At 45.9% G+C, this 20,253-nt stretch overlaps 1 protein-coding gene across 1 annotated transcript in view; it reads right to left on the reverse strand.

Moving 5' to 3' along the window:
• The window catches only part of TGS1 (trimethylguanosine synthase 1), a 345,615-nt gene that overhangs the window by 293,225 nt on the left and 32,137 nt on the right, over positions 1–20,253 (reverse strand). Inside the window, exon 3 of the mRNA XM_078687296.1 lies at positions 407–636. Within this exon, the coding sequence (XP_078543422.1) occupies positions 407–636 (230 nt within the window). The remainder of the gene's footprint in view (positions 1–406; positions 637–20,253) is intronic.

Raw genomic sequence — 20,253 nt, forward strand, 5'->3', positions numbered from 1 at the left:
AACAAACAGGTGATATTCTCCAGTAACTATACACAAGCCCCAAAAGGAAAATCGAGCCATTAAGTTTATCTGTAATCCTACGTCATTCTGGAAAAAGCTTATGTACAAAATAAATTGCACGCCATACACAATGCTTCCGTACAAAGTGTATTAAAGATAAAACAAAAATATATTGATGTTGTGTCTACCTCGCCTGCCTCAAAATTTGGAAAAAAACATGAGGAGTGTCAGGTCTGAGAAAATGTCTCACATAAGACTACCCTCAAATAGAAGTGCTGGTAGGTAGGAAAACACAAGCTAAAACCAGGTACAGACTGGATGTGCTACACCCCATAGATTAAAACTAACAAACACTTAACCATTTACAGCTAGCTATACGGCAAATATAAACTAAAGCATTGCTTACCGTGATACTTTCTACAGGAGCAGGGGATCCACCAAACATAAGAGGCAACCCCATACTTATCATCAGCTCTGCTTCAGAGTCCAAACTGTCATCATCCAAAATCAAGGTACTCGTGTTTTCTGATTCCACTGTCTCATCAGTATATTCCTCTTTTTCTTCTTCGACATTTTCTTCTTCCTCTTCTTTGCCTCCCCCTGCTAAACACTCAAACGCAGGAATGTGTGAAGAACCTAGTACAGAATGATGGACATAATGAGAAATCATTGTTTGATTTAGTTCAGCAGGCAAAATAGTCATTAAGTTGGGCTTGCACCATTCATGGCAAATCTTTACAAACTAGAAGAAAGGTAAGGACATGGGTATGCTATTTACAACTGTAGCTTTTGTGACTGGAGCAGTAAGAGGGCAACTCTCATGTCCCATGTTCAGATTAGTGGATGCACAATGCTAATCTAGCAACTGCTGTTTTTATTTGAGGTGCTTTCACACAAAAATCATGTCTTCAAAGAAAATATTTTGGAGCCAAATATTCTCTGTAATTGCCTGTGTTTATGATAGCTGTGTGACAATATTTGGATTCATAGTGACTTAGCAGCTCCTATTCCTCAATGTCTCAATACAACATTCTATTGCATGGGATACTTCCGATTCGCAGGTCAGTGCAAAGAGAGGGCGATGGAAATGAGTTGAAGTCTAGGATGAGGTTTTAACTTCTGCAATGTGTGTATCACTTATTTTCCCCACAGGTGAAGTTGGACAGAAAAGATTAACTAACCTGAATGTACCATACCTCACTGAGATCCTTGTATTTTAAACTGAGATTTGTATCCCTTTCACTTGGGTGCACTATATGATTTGGCTGTGGGGCCTTATCGTGGAGTACACTGACTGGGTCCAGTCAGAGCTATTTGCTTAACCTTCAGCTTAACCCTTTGGTAGTAATGGCACAGAGCAGTAAGGATCAACAAAGTAATAATGTGTAAAGCATTTAACAGCACCAAACAACAAAATAAGAAAATCAACAAACAAGAAAGAGACACAACAATAATTTATAAAAACATAGAGCATATTTTAATGAATGTTTAGTGACCATTATCATTAAAATCTACTGGAGGGTTCCGGAGATACAGATTTTAGAACTTTTTATAACTTTTGAATAAAACCGCAAACAAGCACTGGCAAATGTGAAGTTTAAAAACTTTCAAAAAGTTTGTAAAAGTGTGAGTGTTCAGGCCCAACTTGGGTGACAAATTCCAGCTTGGATGAAGTCTAGGTGGCTAGAAAGAATACTTTGGACAGTTACCTGGCCAACAGAGCGTTTTTAGAGCAAGTTCCAAACTTTACAGGACAACCAATATTGACTTCTATGGAGTGGTCCTGATGCTGAGGTATACAGGCTTAAAGATGCTCATTGACGCACCTGATGCTGTGCAGTCCACGGGGGAGGAGTTCGGTTGAGTCTTTAGTCCGCAGGTGAGTGGGGGCGACTCAGTCCACGGATCTTGGTGCCCCACGAAGTCCTTTATGTAGGGTTTCAAGGGCTACCAATACAGACCTTGAGCTTTTGCAACACAGCGGTCACTGTGCAAATCTTTGGTGGGGGCTGATGTCCGCCTTGGGTGACGAATCCGGTCACAACCAACACTCAAGGGTCCAGCAGACGCGGGTGCACCTTTGACTATATCAGAATTGTCCTTTGGTGTGTCCGGTAGCTGAAAAACGTCTGTGGTGGCCACCAAAGATGCGACTTGAGATACTAAAGCTGAAAGAGCCCCAATGCTGGTCTGGGAGGTTAGCCAGCTGACCCTTGCAGTCTCTGCTTTGGACCGAGGATGGGAATCACCTTTTCCCCAATTCAGGCACGCAGAACAGGGTCCAAACTCTGCTAGCCTGAAGTGCAGCAGGTGCAATCGCTCCAATGTAACAGCCTCTCTTTGTGCGCTTCCAATAGGTGAAAGGAGGTCTTCTTTTCATCCTTCTTCCAAATCCAGCGAGTACTGAGGTCTCTGTGCATGTGGTGCCCATTATATCCCAGTAAAATGCCTTGAGGGGACAAAGCAGTTACTAGCCAATGGGCTAGAAGGCCCCCACCTATCTGGTGACACAGTTATGGTGATGTGGCATCTGGGTATCTCGGAGTACCTCTTGCATGACTCAACCAACATGGCTACGGTCTTCCTTGAGTGTAAGGATCTTGGTAGCACACTCCTGGGGTTGCGGCTACCATGGGCTGCACACTCACGGGAAACCGGTTCTGAAACTGGTTTTCCCTTCCTTGGCCCTGGCTCTACCTAAACAAAAGGCTTCCGGTGCGGGAGTGTTGTTGCAGCAGCCCTTTTGGGCGAACACCCATTACAGCACATCCTGTGAGGAGGGGGGTTACAACTACAGCGCAGCTGGGCAGAACCCTTTTATTTATTTATTTATTTACTTATTTGAGTTTTATATAGCACTGGCTAGACCCGGAGGTATCAGAGTGCTTTCAATAAGGATCCACAAAATTACATCAGTTACAAGAAAACATTTCAAGAGCGTCGGAAGACAAAATAAATGGAGCGGAGAAGGATAAGGGGATGGGGTAAAGGTGTAGGAGGGAGAAAGATGGAGATAGGTTGGATGGAGAGTCAAAGGGGAGTCTGCCCAAAGTCCAGCTGGGTATGGACGGCAGAGGGGGAAGTCCATAGCCCATCTCCTCTATAGCTATCAGGTAGCTCCACCGGACATCAGTCAAGCGGCTAGGTCTCAATGAGAAAACAATTAGAGAGTAAAGAGGAAGGGTAAATGGAGCATAAAGGAGAAAGTGGGTGGAGTAAAGGGGAAGGAGGGAGAGTACGACGAAGTAGGGTCTGCCCAATGTCATGCTGGGTAGGTGCCGGCCGAAGGGTTAGTCCACAGCCCATATCCTCTATAGTGATCAAGTAGCTCCACGGGCATCGGCCAAAAAGCTAGTTCTCCACGGTCAGGGGTAGGTTCACAGATTCGGTATCCTGTAGGGTAGGCCGGATGGGGGATGTGTTCGAGGTCTGGTCTAAGTCTGGATTTTTCTCAGAGGAGTAGCACGACGTAGTAGGGGACACTGTGGCAGCCATCTTGGGGTCAGGCAAGGGATTAACAGGTAGTAACAGGGAGGGCTTAAGAAATTGCTTGCCAAAAGATCATGGCGGCCCTCAGGCCCCTCATTAGAGACCTGACCTTGGGGAGCATTCATAGAAAACTAAAAGGATGTAGCAGCAGTTCAGAGTGTGAAACACGGAACACGCTCGAAAATTTAAATTAGATGGGAGCCATCGCCATTTCAAGATCAGCAATTATGGAGCGGCAACCTCCACACTGGCGTACCCAATCAATCAATCAATCAATCAATCAATCAATCAATCAGGGGTTTGTTAAAGCGCGACTACTCACCCGTAAGGGTCTCAAGGCGCTAGGGGTTGGGGGGTGCAGGTTCCATTCCATCAAGGAGGGGGTCTGTCGAAGGGCCAGGTTTTGAGGTTTCTTGCGAAGATGGGGAGCGATGTTGTCTGTCTGAGGTGGAGCGGAAGGGCGTTCCATGCTTTGGCAGCGAGGAAGGAGAAGGAGCGGCCTCCCGATCTGGTCTTTCTGGTGCGGGGGACCACGGCGTAGGAGAGCTCGGCTGATCTTAGGGTCCTTTGGGGTGCGTGGAATTTGAGTCGGCTGTTCAGGTATGCTGGTCCGGTGCCGTGGAGGGCCTTGTGTGCGTGGGTGAGCATCTTAAAGGTGATTCTCGCCTCGACAGGGAGCCAGTGGAGTGTGCGCAGGTGCTGGGAGATGAGGCAATGTTTTGGCAGGTTGAGGACCAGTCTTGCGGCGGCGTTCTGGATGTTCTGTAGCTTGCGGATGAGGTTTTTGTTTATTCCGGCGTAGAGTGCGTTGCCGTAGTCGAGTCTGCTGATGACCAGGGCGTGAGTGACTGTCTTTCGGTGTTCGAGGGGGATCCATTTGAAGGTCTTACGAAGGAGGCGGAGGGTGTGGAAGCAGGAAGATGAGACAGAGTTGATCTGGCGGTCCATTTTGAGCTCGGAGTCCAGGATGATTCCCAGGTTGCGTGCGTGGTCTGTGGGGGTTGGCGGGTTTCCGAGGGCGGTGGGCCACCAGGTGTCGCTCCAGGCGTCGGGGTTTGGGCCCATGATGAGTACTTCTGTTTTGTTGGTGTTTAGTTGTAGGCAGCTGTTTTTCATCCATTTGGCGACGGCTTCCATGCCTTCTCGAAAGTTGCGTCTGGCGGTGTTGGGCTCGTTGGATAGGGAGAGGATGAGCTGGGTGTCGTCTGCGTATGACACGATGTTGAGTCCGTAGATTCTGACGATGGGGGCAAGTGGAGCCATGTAGACGTTGAAGAGCGTCGGGCTGAGGGAGGAGGCCTGGGGGACTCCGCAGGTGGTAGGTGTGGGGTCCGAGAGGACAGGGGGGAGTCAGACCCGCTGCGTCCTGCCGGAGAGGAAGGAGCAGATCCAGTCGAGGGCCTTGTCCTGGATTCCTGCGTCATAGAGTCTGCGTATTAGGGTGCGGTTGGAGACTGTGTCGAACGCCGCTGATAGGTCGAGGAGGAAGAGGGCTACTGTTTCTCCTTTGTCCAGTAGGGTGCGGATGTCGTCTGTTGCGGCGAGGAGGGCGGTTTCCGTACTGTGGTTTTTTCTGAAGCCGGATTGGGAGGAGTCGAGGATGTTGTGTTCTTCAATGAATGTGGCGAGTTGGCTGTTGATGGCTTTCTCGATGACTTTCGCTGGGAACGGGAGCAGGGAGATGGGTCTGTAGTTTTTGAGGTCGGTGGGGTCCGCTGAGGGTTTCTTTAGGAGGGGGTTCACCTCGGCGTGTTTCCAGTCGTAGGGGAACGAGGCAGTCGCCAGGGAGCGGTTGATGGTGTGGCGGAGCATGGGTGCGATGGTGTCGGCGGCTCTGTTGAAGATGTGGTGGGGGCAGGGGTCCGTGGGGGCCCCTGAGTGGATTGACTTCATTGTCTTCAGTGTGTCTTCGGTGGTGAGGGCTGTCCAGTCATCAATCGCTGGTTTCCGGGTGTCGGGGGTGGTTGGTGAGGGTTCAGTGTGTTGGTTGTCTTCGTCGAAATGGTCGTAGATGCTCTTGATTTTGTGGTGGAAAAAGGTGCGGAGTTTGTCGCAGAGGTCTTGTGAGGGAGGGATGTCGGTAGACTCGCTGGTGGGTTGGGTGAACTCCTTGATGATGCTGAAGAGTTCCTTACTGTTGTGTGCGTGGGTGGAGATTCTGTCTTCAATCGCTTTTTTCCTCGTTTCTCTGATGAGTTGATGGTGGGCGTTGGTGGCGGCTCTGAAGTTGTTGTGGGCTTCTGTGGATTTGGTGTTTCTCCAGGCCTTTTCGAGGCGGCGGCATGTGCACCTGGATTCTCGAAGTTCGGTGGTAAACCATCTGGCTTTCTTGGCACGGGTATTGTTGTTTTTCTTGAGGGGGGCTATGGTGTTGGTGCTGTCCGAGATCCATCTATGCAGGGTTCGGGCTGCGGTGTTGGGGTCGTCGTTTTCCGCGATGGTTGGGGTGGAGTTGTTAAGTGAGGAGGTGAGCTGGTCGTCGGTGATTTTGGTCCAGTTTCTTTGTGGAAGCAGGTGCTGGTGTCTGTGGATGGTGGGTGTTCTGAAGGTGAAGTGGACGCAACGATGGTCGGTCCATGGGAGTTCGGTGGTGTGGCTGAAGGTGATGGAGTTTCCTGTAGTGAAGAGGGGGTCAAGGGTGTGTCCTGCTGAGTGCGTGGGCTCGGTCACGATCTGGCGGAGTCCAATGTTGTGGAGGTTGTCCAGGAGGCATGTGGTGTTGGGGTCCAGTTGATTGTCGAGGTGGAAGTTGAGGTCTCCCAGCAGGGTGTAGTTGGTGGATGCTATGGCCTGCGGGGAGATAATGTCCGTGATGGAGTTGACGAAGGGTCCGCGGGGTCCAGGGGGTCGGTAGATGAGGGTTCCTCGGAGGGCGGCGGTGGGGCTTGCCAGTATCTCAGCTATTTATCAAAAAACGCATTGGGCTAAGTACCCAATTGACTTAGATTTAATGTCCCCTATAATTTCATACCTTACTTGATATAGTTAAGTAGCTGCTATCCGGAGTTAGACACATGAATGTTAACCGTTAACCCTGTAATTACCAGTGCCACTGGAATCAAGCTAGCCTGACTGATGAGGGGTGACACACTGTAACCGGTCTAAGGTACTTATTTTCAGTAGTGAGTGCTCCAATAACTAGGTTTGTGGGCTCTGAGGGGGATGGGCACACTGAGCCACAACAACTCAACTTGAGCACTGGAAAAATAGATTGTGAAGGATCAATGAGGATACATTTCCTCAGAGGATCCTGCTCTTTTAAGAGCATTTGTTAATTACTTCTGCTCCAATGTCCCCGGGCCCTGAATATGACAATACTTCCCTGAACGTCACAGGTGGCTGCATGAGGGGGGAAAGGGTGCTAACGAAATCATTACAGGAGATGCAACAGGATATTAATCAGAGCATTGACAAAACTGAGGGTGCCATGGTGACATGGTAGCCATGAGACAGGAATTAAATGGACAGGTACTAGAACTGGAACCAGCTTGGGGCTAGGATGGCTGTCCTGAGAGACCTTAAGAGACGGATTGATTTTTTCCTACAAAACATCAGACACTTAGGCGTTGTGCAGCTCAGAACATGATAGAAATGAAAACAGAAGCTTTGAACAATGCAGGAGGTGGACCCGGATTGTATTCTGGGGGTATCCTCTTCCATGTCAAATGGGTATTGGTAGATAATGGTGGGACATATTATCAGTGAACTTAATAGATGCAGGGTAGAGGTGGGCAATCAGAGAGGATACAGCTGTATAGACTGCCACCTAAAACTCCACGGATAACACACTTGGAGAGGGTAGTTATGGTCAACGTGAAATCAATGAAAAGGCGAGACTGCTAGCTGCAGGCAGCAGTTCAACAGAAGGATGTGGTGCTTAAAGTGCAGAGGAAACTTCTGTTCCATGACATGAACCCATAATGCTGGCAATAAAGAGTATCTTGTTGGATATTAAAACAGTTACAGAATTTGGAAATTGGGCCTTCACTACGACACCTTGCCAGACTGACAGTACAGCATTGAGACAAATCTTTTATACTCTTCGAGGAAGAAGTTGTCCCAGAGGAGGCGAAACGAGAGATTACATAAAGAAAGCTTGAACGTAATATTTGGACATGCTGCCACTGTTTGGGTCAATGATTTTCAGAGTGCCAGGCTTGAAGTGGGGAGACCTGCAAGTGGTTCAAACAGTAGATGTCCATTTATTCTAGACATTCTATCTTTAATGGTCCAACTTTTCAGTGTTTTCTTTCCCACTACCTCCTTGGACATCGCTTATGGGAAGTTAGAGTATCCCATTAGCTCAAGTTGGGGTAAAGTTGCAATGGAAAATATTTGTGATGGCATCTTGTTATACTTATTTTCTGATGTTAGTGCGATATTTAATTACAGAAGTTAGTGTTCTATTGAAGTGTATATCAATGAAAAAAAGACTGAATTAATAAATACAAAAAAAATCATTTTTGGTATTCTTAAACATTGCACGAATCGCACATTAAAACCAGACAAATTATGTCATGCTATTGTGGCAACCACTGCAAATACATGAGCCGAAATATACACAAAATGGCCCCAGTTATAATCCTCTCTCTTGGTTGCCATCCCTCCTTCACACAACCTCCACCCACTTATCTGCTCCCTTTCCTTCTTTGCCTCTCTGCCCCTAATCTGCAATGTTACAGTCTCTTCTTCCACCATTCTGCTGCCGTACTACTTCCACTCCCCTCCTCTTCAACGCCAATGTCAATCCCAACATTTCTCTTGTCTCTGCTTCCACTTAACCTCCCGCCTGCCCTCCTTCATCTCATCAAAACCTTTCTCCAACCCCACCAGTCTGTTTACTTCACCTTCTGAGCCTCACTCTCCCATCTACCTTCTCTCTCTCCCTTCGGGCTACCTTTCTTGCTGCTCCCTACCTCATCTCTGAAGAAGTCACGGGATTACTCCCTCATGTGACGAAACACGTGTCGGCTGGCTGCTTTCGCATTCCTTCATTCATTCATTAAACACACGTGAAACCATTTATCTGGTGTGGATCATATATTCTGTTTTGAACATGAAAACGTACGGAACCGCATTTGACACTCATTACGTGTGCCCTGGACTTTGCTTTGCTTTTGAAATTGTGGGTTTCTGGACTCACGTCTATACGGGGGTTTCAAGGTGTTTTCCCTCAACCGGTTGGCACCGTACACACACATAACTCATCCCACAGATGCATAATTCAGCTTGACCGCCATTCAGCCTGTCCAACATAAAAACCTTACATCAACACAGTATTTAAATGTTAATGTACGGTAAGTAAGACCGGAGTTCCAATCTTTTGTCAAATTGTGAAGCACAATGACACCCTTAGGGTATATTCTTGATGATGATCCTTACCCCTTTAGGTCTAAAACGCAATCAACTTTTTGGATTCACTAACCTTATTACTATTGTTACGTTGTTAGGGTCATTTCTCATTGTGTGTGATGCCCCAATTTTGCATTCCTTGTTTGACACTGTTCAATAATGATTGTTGTTCTCTAATTATTCAGTAAATAAGTATTGACTGCTATTCTACTCAATTTGTTTTTACTAATTTCAGATTAGTGGCCGCAGTTGTGTAAAACATAAATCCCAGGTTAGAGAGGCACTACAGAAAATTGCACAATAAAATAATAAGCTGTTCAGCGCTACACAAAATTAGATCCGCAACATCTTTTAAGTAAGGAACCAAAGTTGTACATGTTTCTCTTGGGACTTCGGTAGGATGGAAGACAGAGTACACAACTTTCTCAGTCTTGCTACAGAATAGAAAATTTTAATTTCATATATTGACAGCTGAATGGCATGGTGACAATTCAGTTCCCAGAGAGCATCCTTCTCGCCAGTCCAATTCATACACTAATAAATCTGCAACATTTACATGCAACCTTTAAACATAAAGTAGAAATTCAAGATAATGGGACTCTGACATTTTATAGAGAACCCTGCAGTCTTTATTTCTCAGTATTTAGGTGTTTGTGCCATTGTCACATGGTTGTCAGACAACATGGATGTGTTTCTGGCTCCACAGCAAACTGACCTCTACTAGTCACCTGATATTTCCCTTCCGATATCTTTTGTCCACTCCTTCCACACAAGGGGGTATGGATTAGGATTGGCATAAATAGGTATGAACATCCTCCTGAATGGCCCGACCCTTTTGTGTATAGTTTTTCGAATAGGGAAGGCCCCTGTACAACAACTTTACTTCCTTCTACCTATGATCAGATTTGCAATCATTGCTACTTCACCAGCCATCCTGGGTCAAGTGGCTTACTCATTTCAATACATAGCAAGGAGTTAAAACAAAGGCTCTCGGGCGATGTGCCAATCTTGCCTCAACACTTGGACCTCCGTGGGCTACACACCTGAAGCTGCAACATTTTCGCCCATCAGTCCGTTTGCCCTATGTCATTCAGCCATGTTTGCATTTCCAGTGCATTAGCTTATGCTATAAGCCTTTAGCAAACAGCTAACATTTACACAAACGGTCAGGCAACAGGATTAATGTAGACTCAGTTTGGAGCTTCACAGCAATGCACCAGCCATGCCCAATGTCTGGACACGCCCTGACTTAATCAAACATTTACTTTGAGGGTATGCAACTAGCCATCATCTTCTCATAAAGCAGGTCGTTTCTGACTCAGAATGAGTCCCACTTAAGTAGTTAACAAAATTCTGGAAGAAGAGTGGCATAAGATGGTGACTGCACAAGGCACACATTCCTAGTACAATTTGTATAAGCTTTTGCGATCACAATGAAAGAAAAAACATAGCCTTTTGGTTGACAGCAAACACTGGCTCCCTACCACCAAGGCAGATACACAGGAGCTCCTCTCCTATCCCTACTGTGAGGATATGTGCGATATCATATGGTGTAGTTGTGAAATCTCACCATGTAATAAAGTCACAAACCTGCCTCGGGTGTGATCATGATAATTTGTAATACCTTAGCTTGACCGTGGGTAGTGTGGCTTTGAGCAATCCGGCTTTAACAAAGGAAATAGTGTAAAGCATTTAGAGGACCAAACAATAATTTAAAAAAAGAAACGTGACACAATACCGTGTAGTTCCTATATTACCTATACAGGATCCATGCATTTGGATAACAAAGTGTGGGTTTGGTGGCAGAATGATTTTGTGCACCCCCACCGGATACGTTAGTCGGTCTGTATCAGCTAGCTCACAGTGTTACTAGAATCTCCTCTTATCGGGGATAGTATAGTTTCTGGCAACCTCAGAACATGACAACCCTGATCCGTCAGGATCATGGAAACAATATACTACTTTTCGCTCAGTCACTTGTGCTCATTTAGTTTGTCTCTGAGATACACAGAACCAACAGGCTGGGCATTTCAATAAGTATTTATTGAACAGTTGTTATTCTAGTGTTGAATAGATGAGCTGCAACAAACAGACAGTAGCAGAGATATATGATTAGCACTACTACGAAAGTATAGGGATGGTACAGTTCTACCATTTTGCAATAATCATGAATTTATACAAGTACATAGAAAACATGATAATAAGTGCGTACTCCTACGAAGACTCCCTAACTAGATGTACCTAAATGTACCTAGCATCTGTGTTGGTGTTACGCCAATAATCCCTCTAGGATCTAGTCCACCCTGTTACCTGAGAATTAGAGAATATGGTACCCCGTCCTGCCCTCAAGTCGGACACCCCGTGGGGGATGTTCGACCACTGCTAGCTGGAGCGTCTGCATGCAGGAACCTTAGCGTCTCTGGTCAGTGTGTCAGCCGGGAAGTCACGTTCTCCTCGGTCTCTCCAAACAAGACATGATGTATATATAACACCAACAAAAATTAGCAGTGAGTCAATCTTCAACTATGTATCCAACAACAAAAAATTGTAAAGAATGGGACAAGCTAGCAAGGTGAACGAGTTCCCATCAGTCCTCTGCCGAGACCGCCCTTCATCATCTGGGATCTCTCACTCCTTTCAGGGTACAAAACCGCATGAAACAGGCAGATTTAATAACCTGGTCACGGGTATCTCAAGGAAGGGTACCCCAGATGTGAGATAGGTGTGCCTAGTGAGGAACTGAATAGTAGTGCTTGAAAGTGAAAAGTGATAAAGTGAATAAAGAGAAGGTTCTAAAATTGGGTAATGATAGGGGAAACAAAATTTAATATATACCCACACACTCCCAAATCAATAAAAACAGTGCAAGTAGTAGTATAACAAATGACTACTAATAGAGAGTATTAGGTCGACATGTTTCTGCAGTCACTGGAGCCTCTAGGTCTCCTGCTGCTTTCTCAGGACTATTAGTGCTACTGCTATTAATAAAAAGGTAAAAGGTATCACCTGATGTAGAAAAGTGTATTCGTCCTCCCAACTGTATTTCAGAAGATCAACCAGGAGAAAAATTGAAACAATAAATGAATGGATACATGATTAGATGAATAGAAAGAACAGTCAGAATAGTTACATTATTCATTGACTGTACTGTAGGTTTTTTAATTAACCACACATTATTTGTAATACCTCAACTAAGGTAAAACACTCAATTTGAATTAATTTGCAAAAATTCCACTCACCCATTTGTTGGGAAGGAACAGCCCCACCTCACCTGGCGCCAGCTCAGGTAGTGGGTGCACAGCGCTACAGTGAAACGAAGAGGATTTATGTTAGATAGGAATAGTATGCCTAGTGTTTCACATTCACACCAGCCTCTCCCATGCCGCTTCCGGTACTTGTACTCTCTCTTTTAATTCAAACATAAACATTTACAGAGCGTGTAGAGTAGAATTAATTGCTCCGTAGTTAACAACACCCAATCGGTAGTTGCATATAACAACACACAATACGCCTCGGAACCTCTGCATTGAAATTCGGGTCCGACGGACGCATTCGCACGTGCTGTTTAAGTCCGCCACACAAACAGTGTCTTTAACCCGCTGAGAGTATTAAACCCGCTAAGAGTATTAAATCCTCACCTCTCCGTCGGTACACCGGTCGTCCCTCTGAAGCTGTTTCGTGGGGAGGTAACGACCTGGTGTACCGGCGGTGGATAAATACGTTGCTTCCGTATCGGACGTGAGTGCGCATGACGTAATAACGTCGCAACGCTTCTGGACAGTTGGGAAATGTAGTTCCTGTTTTTGCGTACACAACCGTCACTCGGTTCGAGACCTCGTGTGGCCAGAAAATGATGATGACAGCTAGAGACGTAAAAAAATTGTCAAGAATCACAAGAAATATTTTCAGTGATATTTGCATGCATATATATTACTCGTTGGTATCCTGGTGCATAGCGGCAATCTAAAGACGTTATGCAATTGGCGAAGGACTCGGTTCAGAAACCCATTAGGCAGAGTTCAGGGGCATTTGATGTTCAATGTCGGAAACCCAACAGGAGACTTAATTCCAAAATTCGGTGAACTCAGAGGGATACGACAAGGTTGAATTTTGCGGGACACATATATATCGCACACCCATTCAGAGTGTAACAATGTAATGTCGGACTTCAGAGCGACATCCAGGTAATGTCTTCATTTAGCCCTGATCTGTCTGTTTTCAACCTTAAGACCCACTTTTGTTCGCACTTAAACAAAAATTTAGAGATGTCCATAATTGTCGGAGGAATCCAAGGTTGATCGAGTACCGTCCAGAACATATCAGAGGGTTGGTGCCCTGCCTCAATGAAATGATTAGTTAATTTTGTCGCTTGTCTGCAACAGCGAATCGAGCTTTTATGCTCCGAGATTCTCAACTTAATTTTTCTCGTTGTCATCCCTACATAGTTCATGTTGCAGGGACATGTAATTAAGCAAATAAGATTCGAACTATTGCAGTTCGTGAACCTCCTGAGTTGCCAAGGTCTGTCGGTGCCGATGTCGATGGTAAGTGTTTTAGCCGTTTGGGGACACGCAGCACAGTTGCCACATAGATGATGTCCCATAACTGCCGGCAAATCCCACAGAGTACCAACCGCTCGTGGGATCCCTGTCTTGGGTCTGGTGTGCACCAACTGGTCCTTCAGATTTTGCCCTCTCTTAAATGCAAACAGAGGGAGGGGTAAAGTGTCTGTGCCTGTATTTAAAATTTTCCAGTGTTTTTTTACAATTTTTTTGATTTTGTTGGAGTATGTGCAGTAGGTGTTGACACAGGTAATTCTATCTTGTTTGGGTTTTGGGATTGCCAGTTCCAAAAGACCTTCCCTGTTATTATTAAAAGCCCTTTTCATGGCATGTCTAATCAGATGTTTCGGGTATTTCTTTGCCAATAGATTTTTTTCGAGTACTTTAGAGTGTTCACGAAAGGCAGATTTTGTTGAGCAATTCCTCTGGATACGGAGGAATTGCCCAAAGGGCAAATTGTCCCTGAGGGCTTTAGGGTGGAAACTCTCGTAGTTAAGCAGAGAATTTCTTGCCATTGGCTTCCGGTACAACTCTGATTGTAGTCCCCCTCCTGATGTTGAGATCAATAGGTCTAGAAAGGATAATCGATGTTTATCAAATTCCATGGTAAACTTAAGAAAACGATTCCTCTCGTTTAACCACACATGGAACTGACAGAGTTCATCAGTAGTACCCCGCCATACCACTAGGATGTCGTCTATGTATCTTTTCCACACGTGCAGACACCGAAGATGGGGGTTGGTGTCTGCGAGTATGTGGGTCTGTTCAAACTTATGAACATACAGGTTAGCGAGACTAGGAGCAAAAACACTGCCCATACTGGTCCCGCTAACCTGCAAATAGATTGACTCCTCAAACTGGAAAAAATTCTCAGTCATGGCCAAAGTGGCCAAGGTCATGATGAGTCTCACAGGTGTAATGGAATTTAGGTCTCTGTTGGTGAGCAGATCTTCAATCACTTCCAGCGTCTCTGTTTGTGGGATAGAGGTATAAAGACTTTCCACGTCAAATGACAGTAAGAGATCCAAATCTTCATCAAACTCGATATCGGGGAGGATCCTCAGGACATCTTTTGTGTCCTTAAGATAGGTGGGCATCTCCTTCACAATTGGTTGTAAGAAAAAATCTACGAAGGTAGATAAAGGTTCAAGCAACGAACCTATGCCAGATATAATCGGCCTACCAGGCGGGGGCCGTTGTGTCTTGTGTACTTTTGGTAATGCATAAAAGTACGGCATTTTTGGGTTCATAGTACAAAGATATTGAGATTCCTTATGAGTGATCCACCCCTCTGCCAGTGCTTCCTCCACTATGTGGCCAATCACTACAGTAAGTCTCTCTGTTGGGTCAGCATTCAATTTGCAATAGGCCCTGGTGTCATTTAATTGGCGTAGGCACTCGTCACGGTAGGAATCCGAATCCATCAGTAATATCGCCTCGCCCTTGTCGGCTGGTTTCACTACCAAGGATTCCATATTCGCCAATGTCCTTGCTACCTCTTGCTCTCTTTTTGACAGATTGACAAAGTGGGTGCATGGTTGTTGGTACAGCTGTCTTAGGTCGTGTTCTACCGCCTCCTCAAGGGTCAGGACTTTGGCTGGTAGTCCAACAGTGGTTGGATTGAAGGTAGATGGTAATTTTAGTCCAGTATTGGCAGTGATCTCCATTTGTGGATCACTCTGTTTGTTGGAAAAAAGGAAATGGAGTCTAATTTTGCGGAAGAATCTTCCCATTTCAGTTTGGATCAGGAAAGGGTCACCTCTATTGGTGATTACAAAGCCTAATCCTTTATTAAGGACAGATTCCTCAGTATCAGTTAGATTATGTTGGCTGAGGTTTATCACGAGGCTGGCCCCGCTGATGTCCCCGCCTGGTCCTGTGGGATTTTCTTCCCATTCCTCAGGTCCATAGTTGCCGGTGGTAGATTCCAGCGGACTTGTCCTTGTTGTTGCGCTCTCCTCCGGCCCCGCGAGCGTCCTTGGCCTTGTCCTAAAAAAGGCTGTTGATTAAATTCAGGATATGTTTGTTGTGGGACAAAAGGACCTGATGGTGGAAAAGTCGGTGGACCCCAAGGTGTTGGTTGCCACCAAGGCGGGATTGGAGGTTGACTGTAGTAGGAATTGTACCCCCTCCAATTTCTCCTGTTGTTGCCCCTGCCTCTGGCACCACCTCTATTATTACCTTGATTCGAAGAATCAGAATCGGTAGATGTATTATCAGAGTTCGATGTTCCATATGTTGATCCTCCTGTGCGACCATTTTTATTAAAGGGCACAGGTACATAGTTCTCATTTGTATATGGGTACATCTTCTCAGCGGAAAATTTTGCCAGGTCTTTTTTAAATTTTTCAAGTTTGTTAAACAAGATGGAATCCCTGAATTCCTTACTGGTCTTATTGCCTTCCTCCTGTCCCTTCCCAAACACTTTTCCTGACAGGGTGGCCCTAATCTGGCCCTCTAGGGTTTGAATTTCAATAAGTATCTCATCAGCTGTTTTTTTGGCGGTCTTGATGATTAACACCAGCCAATCCCTACTGCATTTCCATGCTATGAGATACCAATCCCTGCGAAAGTCTTTATTATCAAGGAAAAGGCGAGGGGCATTGGTTACAATTAATCCACTCGGGGCACAATTACCCCTTAAGTATTCTGCCATGATAATTCCGTGAACACAGACTCTGGCCTGGTTCTTTTTAAGCACCAAAATCTTAGCCCATCCCTCATCACTTGTAGTCTGAGGGGATGGTAGAATATCCAAAATACTGGGATTGTCTGCCAGAATGGTTTCGATTTCCGCCTCATCAAAAGCCAATCCTGGATTGGTAGCCATAATTGAGGGCGAGAGTGTAACAGAGCACCCAATTATGGCATGGGAGTACTAATGTACATGAAAATACACACAATCTATCTTCTAACTGTAGTGGTTTATGGACCCGCAGTTTATGCTGCACAAATACTCAATGAACACTCAGAAGGTCCCAGGGGAAATAATTTAACGACCCTAACTGCTAAACCCCGACTAATCATAACACCAACAAAAATTAGCAGTGAGTCAATCTTCAACTATGTATCCAACAACAAAAAATTGTATTCTACCATCCCCTCAGACTACAAGTGATGAGGGATGGGCTAAGATTTTGGTGCTTAAAAAGAACCAGGCCAGAGTCTGTGTTCACGGAATTATCATGGCAGAATACTTAAGGGGTAATTGTGCCCCGAGTGGATTAATTGTAACCAATGCCCCTCGCCTTTTCCTTGATAATAAAGACTTTCGCAGGGATTGGTATCTCATAGCATGGAAATGCACTAGGGATTGGCTGGTGTTAATGATCAAGACCGCCAAAAAAACAGCTGATGAGATACTTATTGAAATTCAAACCCTAGAGGGCCAGATTAGGGCCACCCTGTCAGGAAAAGTGTTTGGGAAGGGACAGGAGGAAGGCAATAAGACCAGTAAGGAATTCAGGGATTCCATCTTGTTTAACAAACTTGAAAAATTAAAAAAAGACCTGGCAAAATTTTCCGCTGAGAAGATTTACCCATATACAAATGAGAACTATGTACCTGTGCCCTTTAATAAAAATGGTCGCACAGGAGGATCAACATATGGAACATCGGACTCTAATAATACATCTACCGATTCTGATTCTTCGAATCAAGGTAATAATAGAGGTGGTGCCAGAGGCAGGGGCAACAACAGGAGAAATTGGAGGGGGTACAATTCCTACTACAGTCAACCTCCAATCCCGCCTTGGTGGCAACCAACACCTTGGGGTCCACCGACTTTTCCACCATCAGGTCCTTTTGGCCCACAACAAACATATCCTGAATTTAATCAACAGCCTTTTTTAGGACAAGGCCAAGGACGCTCGCGGGGCCGGAGGAGAGCGCAACAACAAGGACAAGTCCGCTGGAATCTACCACCGGCAACTATGGACCTGAGGAATGGGAAGAAAATCCCACAAGACCAGGCGGGGACATCAGCGGGGCCAGCCTCGTGATAAACCTCAGCCAACATAATCTAACTGATACTGAGGAATATGTCCTTAATAAAGGATTAGGCTTTGTAATCACCAATAGAGGTGACCCTTTCCTGATCCAAACTGAAATGGGAAGATTCTTCCGCAAAATTAGACTCCATTTCCTTTTTTCCAACAAACAGAGTGATCCACAAATGGAGATCACTGCCAATACTGGACTAAAATTACCATCTACCTTCAATCCAACCACTGTTGGACTACCAGCCAAAGTCATGACCTTTGAGGAGGCGGTAGAACACAACCTAAGACAGCTGTACCAACAACCATGCACCCACTTTGTCAATCTGTCAAAAAGAGAGCAAGAGGTAGCAAGGACATTGGCGAATATGGAATCCTTGGTAGTGAAACCAGCCGACAAGGGCGGGGCGATCGTACTGATGGATTCGGATTCCTACCGTGACGAGTGCCTACGCCAATTAAATGACGCCAGGGCCTATTGCAAATTGAATGCTGACCCAACAGAGAGACTTACTGTAGTGATTGGCCACATAGTGGAGGAAGCACTGGCAGAGGGGTGGATCACTCATAAGGAATCTCAATATCTTTGTACTATGAACCCAAAAATGCCGTACTTTTACACATTACCAAAAGTACACAAGACACAACGGCCCCCGCCTGGTAGGCCGATTATATCTGGCATAGGTTCGTTGCTTGAACCTTTATCTACCTTCGTAGATTTTTTCTTACAACCAATTGTGAAGGAGATGCCCACCTATCTTAAGGACACAAAAGATGTCCTGAGGATCCTCCCCGATATCGAGTTTGATGAAGATTTGGATCTCTTAGTGTCATTTGACGTGGAAAGTCTTTATACCTCTATCCCACAAACAGAGACGCTGGAAGTGATTGAAGATCTGCTCACCAACAGAGACCTAAATTCCATTACACCTGTGAGACTCATCATGACCTTGGCCACTTTGGCCATGACTGAGAATTTTTTCCAGTTTGAGGAGTCAATCTATTTGCAGGTTAGCGGGACCAGTATGGGCAGTGTTTTTGCTCCTAGTCTCGCTAACCTGTATGTTCATAAGTTTGAACAGACCCACATACTCGCAGACACCAACCCCCATCTTCGGTGTCTGCGCGTGTGGAAAAGATACATAGACGACATCCTAGTGGTATGGCGGGGTACTACTGATGAACTCTGTCAGTTCCATGTGTGGTTAAACGAGAGGAATCATTTTCTTAAGTTTACCATGGAATTTGATAAACATCGATTATCCTTTCTAGACCTATTGATCTCAACATCAGGAGGGGGACTACAATCAGAGTTGTACCGGAAGCCAATGGCAAGAAATTCTCTGCTTAACTACGAGAGTTTCCACCCTAAAGCCCTCAGGGACAATTTGCCCTTTGGGCAATTCCTCCGTATCCAGAGGAATTGCTCAACAAAATCTGCCTTTCGTGAACACTCTAAAGTACTCGAAAAAAATCTATTGGCAAAGTGTAGCGATTGCAAGCAACGGAGGTGGAAGAAGACTATTCCGCTGCAGCACTACATTTCCCAGAAAGCTCTGGGGCCAGACGAAACGGAACGCGCCCTCTGGGCGGCGTCCATAAAGACCCTCCTTTCCCTGCAACCGGTGCTTGTCAATCCTTCCCGTCACTCTTCGAGTCGGAGTAGAGCCTAGTTGTACTTTCCAGTTAGCCAGAGGAGCCGTCGGGCGGACGCTTGCCTTCCCGCAGGAGGACGCCGCCAGAGGAGCCGTTGGGCGGACGCTTGCCTTCCCGCAGGAGGACGCCGCCAGAGGAGCCGTTGGGCGGACGCTTGCCTTCCCGCAGGAGGACGCTGCCGTGTCTCCGACCTTTTGTTTTCTTGTGGGTTCGAGGTAGGACCTTTACTTAGAGCACGGCCGTGCTAGTTATTTCTTTTATATGACGTTATAAACACTACGATAGTGACCCTTGGGACAAAGATACTTAGAACTTGTTGCCTGTTAGCGGCCAGTAGTGATTGTAACTACCAAAGGCGACACTACAGGGACTTCAGGAGGGGGCATAATAACCCAAGAGACCTACGTTCTAGCATCATTTCGTTATCCTGATTTCAGACTGCCAGAGAGCAGGTTTTCAGTGAGTATCTGCCTATGTGATGCGTCATGGAAGTCAGCTTGTCTCCTATAGATTAATCTACAACTAGTGTTCTTGTATTTCCAGAGCAGCATTAAGACTAGACGACATCCGATTTCTTAGACCAGACCAAGACGGGTGTCTTCACTGCTACCTCCCCAATCAACCTCCTTCACCCTACCCCGAGGGCTACCTGTCCCTGGTGTGTGTGTTCGCACAGGGAGGGTCAGTGCTATAGGGTATAGGGAGGATAAGCGTCTAGCTGTGGTCCCCGCTGGTTATAGACTACAGGTTAGTGGCATTGTACTTGTATTTCACATCGGGTGAGTTGTCTACAACCTTGACAGATTGACAAGCCCACGAAATACGACTAGCCTGGACCATGGATACGAGCGCTACTTTGGCCTCGTTGCTAGAAGGAATCAGCCTACTGCAGCAGGAAGTTCATGCGTCCCGAGTGGAGAACCACGAACTTCGAAAGGACATGAATACCATGCGTAGAGAAGTTGCTGGCTTATCCCGAAAGACTCCCGGAGCAGGATCATATATAAGAGAAGCCACTCTCCCCCCTCCTGTACAAACCATAGCGCAGCCTCCATCCCCTGGGGCAGCGGGGGGTGGGTTCTTTTCTCCAACCACCATACCTTCGTCCTCCACCGACCATTCTCCTACGGTGCACGTCGTTCAGAGTACTGGTATACCTCTGGCTCCCCCTGAGAGGTTCTATCGGGATCCCAGGA

Source organism: Lissotriton helveticus, chromosome 4_1 (assembly GCF_964261635.1).
Source record: "Lissotriton helveticus chromosome 4_1, aLisHel1.1, whole genome shotgun sequence".
NCBI classification, from domain to species: domain Eukaryota; kingdom Metazoa; phylum Chordata; class Amphibia; order Caudata; family Salamandridae; genus Lissotriton; species Lissotriton helveticus.